This window comes from Narcine bancroftii, chromosome 1 (genome assembly GCF_036971445.1).
Source record: "Narcine bancroftii isolate sNarBan1 chromosome 1, sNarBan1.hap1, whole genome shotgun sequence".
In the NCBI taxonomy this organism is placed as follows: domain Eukaryota; kingdom Metazoa; phylum Chordata; class Chondrichthyes; order Torpediniformes; family Narcinidae; genus Narcine; species Narcine bancroftii.
In genome coordinates, this window is record NC_091469.1 from 232,185,456 (window position 1) to 232,200,423 (window position 14,968).

Sequence of the window (14,968 nt, forward strand, 5' to 3'; positions counted from 1 at the left end):
TACAAATTCTAAAATTGATTTTTGTTTTGCTTTCAGCCCATAATCAATCAAAGTTATTGGTGTGGATTATAAATCTAGATTAATATCTGACCACTCTCCTGATTGAGTTGGAGTTTTCAGAAAGACAACCTTCAGTTTATAGATGAAGGTCGAATATTATTGAAAAGACCAGATTTTTTTATTTATATGCCAACAAATTCAATTGTTTTGTGATACTAACTTACATTCAACCTAAGATATGTTTGTTATTTGGGATGCATTGAAATCTTATTTAAGAGGACAAATTATAAGTTACTCTTCAAAGCTTAAAAAGGAATGTATGAAAGATAAGATAAATTGGAAAAATACATAATTTATTGTAAAAAGAAATTCAAAAATCACCTTTTGAGGATAAACATAGAGCTTTAGTTAATAAATTTTTTTTTACAATGTTAACATACAGAACGGAGAAAATGATATTACGTTCTAAACAGAAATATTATGAATTGGGGGAATGATCACACAAGGTTTTGGCTTGAAAATTAAAAGCCGAACAATCCTCTAGAATAATTAATGCAATAGAACAGGATAATGATCAAGTGACTTGCAATCCACAAGAAATTAATTATATATTTAGAAAATTTTATGAAAATCTCTATACCTCTGAATCATTACATAATTATTGTCATTACCGAGTTTAACTGAAGAAGGTATGGATGAATTAGATAGTTTTTTTTTACTAAACAGGAGGTATTTGATGCACTTTCTACTTTACAAAATAATAAATCTCCAAGTTAAGATGGGTTCCCAATTTAATTTTATAAAGAGTTTAACGATTTATTGGTTCCATTATTCATAAAGGTAATAACACAAGCTTTTGAACAACATTGTCTTCCAGAAATGTTTTCCATGGCAATTATTACAGTTATTCCTAAAAAGATAGCGATCCATTAAAACTGATTTCCTATAGATCTATATCTTTATTGAATGTAGATTATAAAATTGTAGCAAATCTATTAGCGAATAGAATTAATAATTATCTTCCTGATTTTAATAAATATGGATCAGACTGGTTTTGTTAGAAATAAATAAACTTCAGAAAATATAGTACGGTTATTAAGTATAATTCATTTAGCTCAGAAAAAATAAGATTTGATCCTTATTGTAGCTTTAGATGCAGAAAAGGTTTTTGATAAGTTAGAATACAATTTTATGTTAGTTTTTAAATTTGGTTTTGGTATAAACTTTATAAATTGGGTTAAGGCTTTATAAATTGGGTTAAGTCCTAAAGTTAAAGTGACCACAAATGAACAGCTGTCCCAATTTTTAAAATTTGAATAGATCTAGTAGACAGGGATGTCCATTATCATCTGTTTTGTTTGCTTTAAACATAGAATCATTGGCGCAAAAGATCAGGGATGATCAGCAATTAAGGGAATTTGAGATAGACCAGACCCAGCATAAAATTAGTTTATTTGCAGATGATGTATTAGTTTATTTAACTCAACCACAGACGTCACTACTAAGACTTTAGCAACAATTATTAGACTATGGGAAACTTTCATGATATAAAATAAATTGGAATAAAAGTGAGGTGATGGAATTAGTTAAAGGAGACTATTCACATTGTAGAGAAGCCATTCATTTTAGATGGACGTATAAGATTAAATATTTGAGTATAAATATTGATACTAATTTGAAAAATGTATATAAATTAAATTACATTCCCATATTTTTAAAAAAGAGGAAGATTTGAAGAGATTTACCAATTACGTTAATAGGAAGAGTCAATTGTATTAAGATAAATGTTTTTCCAAGAACTCAATATTCATTTCAAACTTTGCCTCTGCCTTTACTTCAAAAAATTTTTCCTAGATTTCAATAAACAACTTAGGAAGTTTCTTTAGAAAGTAAAAATGGTAAGAAAGTCATTAGAAAATGAACATGGAAATATAAACAAGGGGGGCTACAACTTCCTAATTTTAAGAATTATTATAGAGCAGCTCAAGTAAGGTTTTTAGCTTATATGTTTGTTAAATCTAGACCATCATGGGTAGACATTGTACTGGATGAATTTATTTATAAATGGAAACCTAATTCTAGTATAATATTTAAGTAAGTTCCAATGTTAAGTCATTTATTGAATATTTGAAATAAAATAAAATTAGAAATTTTAATCCTCTTTTAATTTTTCAAAGGATAATCCTTTTTTAAATATATGGTGTCATAAGGGAATTTTCAATTTTGGAGATTGTTATGATAATAATAGATTGATGACTTTTGATCAGTTAATTCTTAAATATAATATTCCTCATAATACATTAGAGAAATTAGGACCAGAACTGATTTTAAAAGACATCAAATTTGGAAATAATTATGGTTGATGGAATGATTAAAAGTTTATTCAATTGCATATATATTATTACAAGAACAGAAGCCTAAAGTAGGTTTGTTCAACTCGAAAGAAAAATGGGAACTAGATTTAGATATCAGCATAGAACAAGATTGGCAAAATTTGTGTAAAGAAGTTATGACAAATGCAAGATATAGATTATTTCATTATAATTTTTTACATCAATTGTATATTACTCCTCAGAAAATTAAATCAATGGAAACTGAATTTATCAGATCAATGTTTTAGATGTGGAATAGAAATTGGAACTTTTTTTCATTCTTGTACAAAGGTTAATACTTTTTGCGTTTCTATTCATAAACTTTTACAACGGATAATGGGGGCGGATTTTCCTTTAAACACTGAATTATTTTTGTTAGGAGATTTTGAAAGTGTGACACCTGAATTATCATTATCAGATTTCAAAATGAAATTTGTTAAATTGGCTTTAGTACAGGTAAAGCCTGTACTGGCTTTAGTACCTCCTTTATCCGGACATCTAAAATCCAGAAAGCTCCAAAATCTGGCAAGTGGGGACTGTCAGTCGGGAGAGGCGACTGAGGGACCGGCGGTCAGGGGAGGCGGCCAAGGGAGACTGCCAGGCAGTCGAGAGAGGCGGCTGAGGGACCGGCAGTCGGTGGAGGCTGCTGGTCGGGAGGTGACCGAGGGACCGGCGGTCGGGGGAGGAGGCCTAGGGACCACGGTTGGGGGAAAAGGCCGGCCAATTGGAAGGGGGTGGGGGTGGATACGGCAGCACAATTCAGGTGGGCTTTCTGAAATCCAGAAAAATCCAAAATTCAGAACACACTGTCCCCCAAGGGTTCCGGTTAAGGGATCGTGTACCTGTCATAGCAAGGAAATGTGTTGCTGTAATATGGAAATCTGATGTCTCATTAACTTTAGAGAGGTGGCATGCTGAAATTCAAAGTTACATTCCATTAGATAAAATTATGTATAATTTGAGGAAGAAATACTTGTAATTTTTTTTAATTTGGGGTCCTTACACTAGATTTATGAAGTTAAAATTATAAAATTTATATTAACTTTTTATATTTTTCCTGTTCCACGAAGTTTTCCCTGAAGAAATAAAATTATGATTTTGTGACATTTTTGAGATTTCTGAGTTTCACCTGATGCAGTTGTGGGGGGGGGGGGGTGGTTTAGTTTACCCCTTTTTTAAGTTTTATTTTTTAGTTTAGTTTTTAGTTTTTGTTTTTTATATATATAGTTTCAGCATATATTTGTTAACAATCTATTATGTAACTTGCTATATTATTATTCTCCATTGTTTGATCTTAAATAAAATATTTTTAAAAAGCTGACGTAAGATAAGAATAAAACTGAACTCTAATGAATTACCAGGAATTTTTGCGGTTGTTGGATTTTAACAGACTTATCCAGTTTTTAATTCTTAACCAGAACTTCAACTCCCATGCAATTCTGAAGACAATTTACCCTTGTGATCAAATGAGGTAAATGGCCCCCCTCATTTGAACTAGCTTTCAGACCTGTCCACAGTTTCTTTGCAAGTTGCACACATATGTCCCAATTTCCCTTTTTATCACACAAAACAATCGTGTCCATTAACCCCACATAACATCATGCACCAAATCCAGTTTGCCTAATCCTGCGTCACTGTCTTCCACCAGAAAGTATTTATGATGGGCTTACCATTTCATTTCTATTCTGGAAATTCTGCGGTCAGGCTGCATAATCTTTGTGGAGAAAACACAACCTTAGGTCAACCTTGTTTGTGAACAAAAAGGACTTTCCTTGCAGCTTTGTCAATTTCAGCTCACAACATGGATGTTGTTTTCTCAAGATATCTTTGTGCCATGATGGGTAGAATTTCTGGTCTATTTCAATAAGAGTTAAATTTACCTTCCTTAAGATTGCTGCCACTGAGCATAGAATTGATTAGAAGTTCTGATTGAAAGCTGAGAAGTATTCAGAATTATTCAGTGTTTTCGTGGAGAAAAAACTACTCCCATTGGCGGAGGAGTTGGTATTGCATTTTGGTTTGGCTTTTCAATGCTCAGGACGTTGTAAACAGATCCATTGATAACTTAGAACTTTGATCTAACCTTGAAAAAGGACAAAAATTGCAGGGCTGTGGTAAAATTGCAAGAGGTTGACATTAATTCACCACTGTCTGAAAGAAAAGATTTTTATGCTACGAGAGTGCATGAGACCTTCTTTCACATTATAGCCCTTTTCTAAATCTAATATTTTCATTCTCTTGTCGGCATTTCCAATGAAACAAAGTTACTGAGTGTGCAGCTCTGGGCACCATGAGGATATCAGAGATGAGATCCAAGAACCTCAGTTTTGACCAAGGTTGCTTGAGGGTATTTATTTCTCTTTATGAACTTAATTGGCATTGCTTTATTTTCTTCTTAAGGAGTTATTCAGTAAGTTCCAAGATAGTAAAGGTTTATTTTCAGAGTACATATCTGACATCACATACAACGCTGAGATTTTTTTTCTTGTGGGCCAAGCAGAATTTCTTCTTAATAGTAGTACAATAACAGTACTCAAGAAAAGATGAATACACAAAAGAGATATGCATCTCTGATATCAAGGAAAGAAATGTTAGCAAACTGACTGCAATACAGAAGAAAAAATATTCAGTAATAAATAATGTGTAAAGTAAGAGTCCTTAAATGAGTCCCTGATTGAGTTTGTTGTTGAGGAGTCTGATGGTGGAGGGGGAGCAGCTGTTCCTGAACCTGGTGATGCGAGTCTTTCTTGATGGTAGCAGCGAGAACTGAGGATGTCCTGGGTGGTGTGGAACCTTGATGATTGCTGCTGCTCTCTGATGGAAATGTTCCATGTAGATTTTCTCAATGGTGGGGAAAGTTTTTGCCTGTGATGTACTGGGCTGTGCCCACTACCTTTTGCAGGGCTTTCCATTCAGAGGTTTCGGTGTCCCCATATCAGGCTGCGATGTAGCTGGTCAGCACATGTTCCACTACTGACGTGTTTCCAATGTCATACCAAACTTCCACAAAATCCTGAGGAAGTAGTGGAGCTATGCTACAAGTTCACTATGCCTGTAATTTGTAATGCAAGTTTAAGGGGTGAAAGACTAACCAGTGGTGTACAATGTGTGTCTTCTTTCCACCTGTGAATAATGGGCCATAGTTAATGTGAATATATTCTGAGCTGGTGTAGAGTTTAGTTTGTAATGGTGTGCAAACTCGATATTAATGTCACTGCCCCTCCTCATGATTGGTATCAACATCATTGTCTTGAGATGATTATAATACATAAATGTTTAAAAAAAAAGATTGTGGTTTGTTTAAATTTTATGTCAATGAAAATAAAATATTCCAAAAAAAACTGGCTGCCATCTAGTAACTTCCAAGAGTACACTTGTTTAATCCTTGGATTGTTTCCTTTAAAATATAGTGAATACTAAACAGAATATGATCCATATATACTCCCTCCCCCCACCCCCTTGCCAAAGTAATCTTATATACAGTAACTTCCAGCATTTAATGACATATGAAGTGGGTACTGAATTGCCAATAAAACTGATGTGATTTATTATTTTTACGTTATGATATTGATACGGTAGTAAAGACTGGCTATAGAATTCTAATTTGTTTTGTTTAGAGATCAATCTTAGATTTGCTTATGTACAGTACTGCATTATTATGTTTAAGATGTTTTAGTGTTGGGAAATGTTGTATAGGCATAGAAAGGTAAAATATATACTATATATGCTATATAATAAGATAAACATTTGCCTAACTGACGTTAAATAAGGACCTCAAGTACTTGTTCTGACTTGAATACAAATTCGAGTTAAAGACAGTTCTAGGTTATGGAATTCGTATTTAACCCAGGGACTGCCTGTATACAGGAAATAGAAGGCAGCCAACTTCGTAAAGGACCCCTATCTCTCTGGTCACAAACCTCAGGAATTTGAGAGGTTAGTGAGGAAACAGCAGTGGCTCTGACAGTGCCAGAGGATTGGTGTATTGCACATGTAGTTCCTTTGTTTAAAAAGTGTTCGAGGAGCAAACCTAGCAATTATCGGCCTGTAAGTTTGACATCTGTAGTAGGTAAGTTAATGGAAAGCGTTCTTAGAGATAATATATATAAGTATCTGAAGAGACAGGGACTGATCAAGAATATTCAACATGGATTTGTGTGTGGAAGGTCATGTTTGACCAGTCTTGTTGAATTTTTGAAGTGGTGACTAGGAATGTTGATGAAGGGAAAGCAGTGGATGCTGTCTATGTGGACTTCATTAAGGTTCATGTGCTAGGTATTAACTTTGAGATAGTCAAATGGATTCAACAGTGGCTGGAAAGGAGATGCCAGAGAGTCGTAAGGGAAACTCTTTGTCAGGCTGGAGGCCGGTGACAAGCGGTGTGCCTCAGGGATCTGTATTGGGTCCTTTGCTGTTTGTCTTATACATTAATGATCTGGATGATGGGGTGGTAAATTGGATTAATAAATATGCAGGTGATACTAAAATAGGTAGAATTGTGGATAATAAAGGCTTTCAAAGATTGCAGGGGGATTTGGACAGCTTAGAAGAGTGGGCTGAAAGATTTTAGATGGAGTTTAATGCTGAGAAGTGTGAAGTGCTTCATTTTGGAAGGAATAATCAAAACAGGATGTGCGTAGTAAATGGGAGGGTATTGAGGAATGCAGTCATGCAGAAAGATCTAGGAATAACGGTTCATCGTTCCCTAAAGGTAGAATCTCATATGGATCGGGTGATGAAGAAGGCTTTTAGCATGCTGGCCTTTATAAATCAAAGCATGGAATACAGGAGTTGGGAAGTGATGTTAATACTCTTCAAGGCATTGGTGAGGCCAAATTTAAGAGTACTGTGTGCAGTTCTGGTCACTGAATTATAGGAAGGATATCAACAAGTCAGAGAACGTGCAGAGAAGATTTACAAAAATGTTACCTGGGTTTCAGAATCTCGATTACAAAGAAAGATTGTCTTTATTCTTTGGAACGTAGAAGGTTGAGGTGGGATTTAATAGAGGTATTTAAGATTATGAGGGGCATAGATAGAGTTGATGTGGATAGACTTTTTCCCTTGAGGGTAGGAGAGATTGAATAAGACGTTATGAGTTAGAAGTTATGGGGCAAAAGTTTAGAACATGAGGGGGAACTTCTTCACTCAGAATGGTGGCTGTGTGGAATGAGCTTCCAGGAGAAGTAGTGGCAGCAGGGTCCATTTTGTCATTTAAGGAAAAATTAGATAGGTATATGGTTGGGAGGGGAATGGAGGGTTATGGACAAGGTGCAGGTAGGTGGGACTAGAGGAGAGTACTTGAAGGGCCAAGATGGCCTGTTTCCTTGCTGTAATTGTTATATTGTTTTATGATAGGTGTAGAAGGGAGGGAGGGGATAGCAGCAATCAGGGGGAGGAGGGGCGGTATAGGTGCCAGATACCAAGGATTTCACTGTACCTTCAAGAGTTCAGCACTTTTAATTTCAAGAACTGTTTTTAACTCAACAGCTATCAGGCTTTGAACCTCCCCTTACTACCCGAACCTTAAACTGGATCCACCAAAAAGACCTTTCTGCACTATTGAAACTTTGTTTTTATTTCTTGCAATAACTGTAACAGTGAATATTTATTCATATTATATATATATTTTTTTTTTTTTTCTCTTTCAGTACTAAGGTTATTTAATACACAGTATATCATTTGTAGTTAGTGTATCTTGTATACCTGTTTGGTGCATCTGTAAATTGTACTTGTGTTTGACAATAAATACATTATCAATATGTATCATGTACAAGCAACAACAATCCTGTATATTTTGGTGGATGTCAACCTTCAGATAAGACAAGACCCCAATTTCAGTCTGAATTTAATGGTTTTACCTCATATCGGTGGAATGACGATCCCCAAGCATACCGGTACCTTACGTGTGTTGACTGAGCTGGCGGGTGTGGTCAGTAGGTGGGTGAAGCACCATCACAAAGCAGTTCACTCTGTTGCCAGCTTCTTCTTTCACAGTTTAAAATTTTTTAATCCAATTGTTATCATGGAGCCACCAGCAAAATGAAGATAGTAGGAAGCAAGTTTTAAGTTAAAAGTCTTTGAAGTGGCCAAGGAATCCACCAACTGCTTCTGCAGTTTGGCATAACTGAGAAGAGAGAGGAGAAAGAATGAAGATGCTTTGAGAAAAATGCCATAGAAACAATGTTTGATGATGAGATAATGAATGCACAAAAATCATTTACAAAAGGTGGGGCTATGTGTGCTGTATCACTTGATGCACTGTGTGATTTTGTGATCAAAGCAAGGGATAAAAAAGTAGAGACTGTAATAAAAATCTTTCAAAAAGTGTGATATCTCAAGTGCCATGGATGGTAAGGAGAATGATTTATTGTAGGACACCAGATTGAGACTGGGGCCCATATGATGACATGTTAACAGTGAGACTCTGGATGTGCTTGTCAAGTTCTTTGCCTCAGACAATGAAGCTAGTGATTTTCAAGGACTTTAAATGTGTGTGGTGTGTTTTTTTTTATTTCATAATTCTTTGATTGGTTTAACACCACATTGGTAATGGATTTTAGTGCAAAATAATAATTGTGTACACTACAGCAGCTTTTTTAAAAAATATACCGGTAGCTTAAAAATTTGTTACAGGATGGGGTCTAGGCAGGTTATGGAACCAATCGAGTAGTATTTTAAGGTCACTGTTTTTGTATCTGGCCTGTAGGATGACCCTTTTTTGGGTACTTCAAGTGTCATCTTAGCCACTGGAATATACGGTAGTTTAATTTAGGCAATATGTTCAGCACAGACATGTGGGATGTTCTAAAAATAGTTCTACTCAAATAGTAAACATTTTATAAATGATTTTAATTAAGGTTATCAAATCTATTGGACAACAGGTCAATTGTCCTATTTTTTAAATCTTTAACAGAGACCTTGCTGCAAGAAACTGCCTTGTGGGTGATGGAAATGTACTGAAAATCAGTGATTTTGGCATGTCAAGACAGGAGGATGATGGAATTTACTCATCATCTGGATTAAAGCAGATTCCAATCAAATGGACAGCCCCTGAGGCTTTAAATTATGGTAAAGGCTTTTATTCAATGTGCTTGGAAATGTGAAAGTGTGAGTGTATGGTATGCACAGTTTCCACTGAGCTGTTATGATTTTTTTGTATCACTTCTCCATGATGCAAATTATTTTTCCCTCATTTCTTTTCAAATCCCCTTTGAAAGCTATGGTTGACTAATCTTGCTCACTTTCAGGAAATGCATTTCAGATGGTAATAATTTCCACTCAAATTTTTTTTCATATTTGCTCTTTTGCCTGTCACCCATTGTCCTTACACCATTGACCAAGAGGAACAACTTCTTTCCTTTTGTCCAATTAAAATTTGCCATGATCTTTTCACATTTTTCAACTCTCTTTTGATCTTCTTGGATAGAAGAAGGGCTATCCCATTTTCTCCAGTCTAACTTTATAGATTTCAATCCTTATTGCTGGAACCATTCTAGAAAATTCAGACCAGCATTTGAAATATAAATGACCAAACCTTATTTTAGTTTGAGGGCAGCCTTCCTTCTTTTGTGCTCTTTCTCCATTTAAAAACTACAGGGTCCCAACTCCTTTCTAAATTCTTTCAGTGTTCCCTACCTCTTTCAAAGGTTTATGAACATAAAATCCTGGGTCCTGTTGTTGCATATATTTTAGAACCAGAGCATTTATTCCATTTTGTCTCTCCTCAATTTTTAATTTTTTTTTTCATACGATGAACCATACTAACCAAAATACACACAAATATTTCCCTCTTGAATATACACAGTGCCATTTTCTCCCCTTTTCTCCCCTCCCTTCCCTCCCTCCTTCACCCACTCAACGTTCAACCTATATGATACATTAAACCCATTAAACAATGTCATCACACAATGAAAATAAAAAAGAAATTTGTGTCATCTACTTTTACATACTGGGTCAGTTCATTTCGTCTTCTCTCCTTCTGCCATTTTAGGCGGTGGAGGTTCACGGTAGGACTTCTCTGTTGTGTTCCTTGTACGGTTCCCAAATTTGTTCGAATAGTGTGATGTTATTTCTTAAATTATATGTTATTTTTTCCAATGGAATACACTTATTCATTTCTATGTACCATTGCTGTATTCTCAGGCTATCTTCTAATTTCCAGGTTGACATAATACATTTTTTTGCTACAGCTAGGGCTATCATAATAAATCTTTTTTGTGCTCCATCCAAATCGAGTCCAAGTTCTTTACTTCTTATATTACTTAGAAGAAAGATCTCTGGATTTTTTGGTATGTTGCTTTTTGTGATTTTATTTAATACCTGGTTTAGAACTTCCCAAAACTTTTCCACTTTCTCACATGCCCAAATTGCATGTACTGTTGTTCCCGTTTCCTTCTTACAACGAAAACATCTGTTTGATACTGTTGGATCCCATTTATTTAACTTTTGGGGCGTGGTGTATAGCCTGTGTAACCAATTATATTGTATCATGCGTAACCTCGTGTTTATTGTATTTCTCATAGTTCCGGAGCATAGCTTTTCCCATGTTTCATTCTTTATCTTTATGCTTAGGTCTTGTTCCCATTTTTGTTTGGGTTTACAGCTTGTTTCCTCGTTCTCTTTCTCTTTCTCTTGCAGTTTGATGTACATATTTGTTACAAATCTTTTAATTATTGTGTCTGTAATCACATATTCAAAATTGCTGCCTTCTGGTAACCTCAGTCTACTTCCCAATATGTCCTTCAAGTACGTTTTCAGTTGGTGGTATGCAAACATTGTACCGTGAGTTATTTGTCCTTCATTTGTTCAAAAGATAATAATTTATTTCCCGAAAAACAATTTTCTATTCTTTTGATCCCTTTTCTCCAAGGAAAGGAAAGGTTATCTATTGTGAAAGGAATTAGTTGATTTTGCGTCAATATTAATTAAAGCATTATATAAGGGACCATTGGCGAAGGTGACAGTAAATGGATATATATCAAGCCAATTTAAATTAAGCAGATCAACAAGGCAGGGATGTCCACTATCTCCCTCACTGTTCGCGTTAGCTATAGAACCACTGGCAGAACTGATAAGAACAGAAAATAAAATAAGAGGGATAAAAATAAAAGAGAAGGAATATAAAATCAGTTTATTTGCAGATGACGTCATAGTATACTTAACAAAACCAGAAATATCAATAAAAGAATTACATAAGAAATTGAAGGAATATGGAGAAGTATCGGGGTACAAGATCAACGCAAATAAAAGTGAATCGATGCCGATGAATAATGCGGATTTCACAAAGTTTAAGAAAAAATCACCATTTAAATGGCAAACACAAGCAATTCGATACCTAGGTATACAACTAGATAATAATCTAGGCCATCTATACAAACTAAATTATCAGCCATTAATGAAGAAATTACAAGATGACTTAGAACATTGGAAAGATTTACCACTAACACTGATAGGAAGGGTAAATTGCATTAAAATAAATATCTTCCCAAGGATACAATACCTATTTCAAACATTACCAATTCACCTAACAGAGAAATTCTTCAAGGAGCTAAAGAAAATAATAAGGAAATTCTTATGGAAAGGGGGGAAACCGAGGATAGCGCTAGAATGGTACAAACAAGGGGGCTTACAGCTACCAAACTTTAAGAATTATTATAGAGCAGCACAATTAAGATACCTATCAGATTTTTATCAAACAAGGGAAAAACCAGATTGGGCCAGATTAAAGCTAGATAAAATAGGGGAGAAGGTACCTGAACATATACTGTATAAGTGGGATGAAAAGCTGGTGCAACATAGGAATTCACCAGTACTACACCATCTGCTCAATATTTGGAAGAAGATTCATGTAGAAAGGAATAAAACAAATTATCAACTTCCTCAATTCTTCTTGAAGCAAAAATAAAACATGCTGGTAGAACTCAACAGTTCAAACTGCATCAGAGGGATTTTGGGTTGGAACCCTACAGCACACATCAGTAGGGGAAATGGAGATTTCGATGTTTCAGATCGAAGCCCTTCAAAACTGATTGTGGAGAGGGGAAACATTTTTTCAGGATATTGGTCTGAAAGGTTTCCTTTGTTGTGAGTTGTCTGCTACCTGCACTCAGTCATCAATCACAGTTATAATTTGTTGACTGAACATGTTATTGAATGCATCATTCAAAATTGAAAATGCAGCTAATAACAGAAGGCGATACAGGAATGTAATTTTTTTGCTATTGATATGAAAATATTGAAAAGCTTAATTTGGGCTTTTAAATAGGTCTCCATTTTTCTCAAAACCCTTCCAGCTATCGCACCCTAAGAAAACTAATCAGTGTCAAGAAGGCTTTGAAGATGAGTAAAAAGGCAGTTGTAAATCTCCTCTACATTCAGTACAGTTTTATTATTTATATAAATTGGTTATTTTTTTTAAAACAGATTCCTAATAAATCCACAATGACTAGTTGGGAGGTACATTTCTTAATGACCTGGAGTCATAGACTGATTTTTGGTCTGTGATCCTATCAGTTTCCATGGTTCAATTATTCACTGGGATCAGCTGACTCAGCACAGATATTGATTCAAACTGTGATCATATCAACATCTGAGTAGACATTAGCTGACCTCAGCACCCCAGGGTAAGAGCAGAAAATATCACCTTGGGCTCCTGGTTGTAGTTAGCATTGAAGTTTGATTAACCTCAGGGACAGGTATCAATCATGTTACTCCATGCTGATGTATATTCTCTCAACACTGATGTCTGTTATTGAACAAGAAGAGCTACCTGTGAAAATTATAAGAGGGAAAAACTGTGTCCAAGAAGGGCACCCATCTTTAAAAGAGATCTCATACTCCAATCCTTTCTCTGCAAAAAAAAAATCAAATCCAGGCTTTGCTTGGTCTCTTCATTAAATCAAGTTTATCTACTAATTATTACTTTAGTTAAAATAATACAAACACATTTTCAACCGATGAAGAGATGTTTGAAACGTTGTTCTGTTGCAGGGCGATATAGCTCAGAGAGTGATGTTTGGAGCTTTGGAATACTCCTGTGGGAGACATTTAGCTTGGGTGTATGTCCATATCCTGGAATGACCAATCAACAGGCACGAGAACAGGTTGAAAAAGGTAAAGTTATCAACATCCCTGCATTAAATATCTGGCAAGCTATATATTGAACTTGTACAAGTTTCCTTTAATGTTTCTTCCCATATAGACTGATGTAAAAGTCTTCACAAAAAACACCTTGGATCAATTAGCTCCGTGCCATCTCACAGGGGATGAATTCAATTAGTCTTATTCCCCACTTTATTTCTCTCTGTGTCTTGTATCTTTTTTGTCATTTGGTCACTTTCTGCCATTAAACTACACGAAAGGGAAACTTATTCAATCCACACATTTGTGGTACTGGACAAAACCTTTGGTCAGAAAGAGAATGAATAAACTTCAGCCTTTCAGGGTCCAAATTCAAAAACAAACCTGGGATCCCAGCTTTGTAAGGCAAGTTTGCAGTCCACTGCTCCATTGTGCTGTCCCTCAATACACAAACACAATCTATACAGGAGGGAGAGAAAGACTGGTTGACATATCGAGCCAAAACTCTTCATCAAGACTGAGGAAAGCTGGTATAGAAGCAGTGCAGAGGACAGAGGCCCTACACGGGATTGGCAAACCAAAGCAGGCAGATGAGAAACCATGATGGGAAAAGGACTGACAAGATGCAGGACAAAGGGAAAAAGAGGCAAGAAACACAAACAGGTGGAAGATGGGAGTGGCAGTAGAAAGATGCATGCGAATCTTAGTGAGTTCTGGGCCCACCATAATATCAAGCTCATAGTTATTCCCTTAGATGATGTTCACTTGGAAAGTTTGAAAATCATACTTTGACATTATTAAAGCAAGCTTATACAGGTGCAGGTATCTTTGAAACAAATATAATAAATCAAAACCTTGCACTGAACTTTAGTGAAAACTTGATCAAAGTAAACTAAACTGGAACAGAAATACAAGCTAATGTGTACCTGGAAAAGTTATGTGGGCATTTACAATGCCCAAAATTGATTTGGCTATCTCAGAATCATTGTTATGAACAAGTTCATGTCATGAACTTTGTTACTTTCCAGCAGCAGTACGGTGCAGAACAAAGTGCAAAAACTACTTTCAAATTACAGTTATGGAAATACAAGATTTAAAAATAAATAAATCAATAGTGCAAAAAAAAAAGTGAGATTGCCTCAGTCATCAGTGTAAGTAAATTTGGTTCATTATACAATGACAAAAGAAAGTTAATAACTACAGAAAAATATTGCCAAATAGTCATAAAAATAAATTCTCAAACCTAGAGAATGATGGAGGTTGAGTCAGTGACGGCTGGAGTAAACAGTTATTTGCTATCTTGGAAGCAGGTAGAAAAGCTGATGTCAAGATCCTACCGACCATGAACTTATTGAATGACAACAGGCTTAAGGGACAATTTTATGGTCCTGCCAGCTGCCACTTGATGCAGAAACCAAAACTGCTGGAGAAACTCAGCAGGTCACACAGTATTTGGAGAAGTAAAAGGCAGTCAACATTTCAGGCCTGAGCTCTTCATCAAGTGTCTCATCGCT

General features: G+C 35.4%; 1 protein-coding gene across 5 annotated transcripts in view; it reads left to right on the forward strand.

The window, feature by feature from the left end:
* fer (fer (fps/fes related) tyrosine kinase) overlaps positions 1–14,968 on the forward strand; it is a 226,584-nt gene that overhangs the window by 203,567 nt on the left and 8,049 nt on the right. For 3 of the 5 annotated variants that reach the window (XM_069892572.1, XM_069892571.1, XM_069892573.1), the window contains 2 exons: positions 9,289–9,443; positions 13,365–13,487. In XM_069892572.1, coding sequence (XP_069748673.1) covers positions 9,289–9,443; positions 13,365–13,487 — 278 coding nt within the window. Of the gene's footprint in view, positions 1–9,288; positions 9,444–13,364; positions 13,488–14,968 lie in introns of those variants that run through there. The other 2 variants (XR_011342757.1, XR_011342758.1) reach the window with 1 other exon arrangement.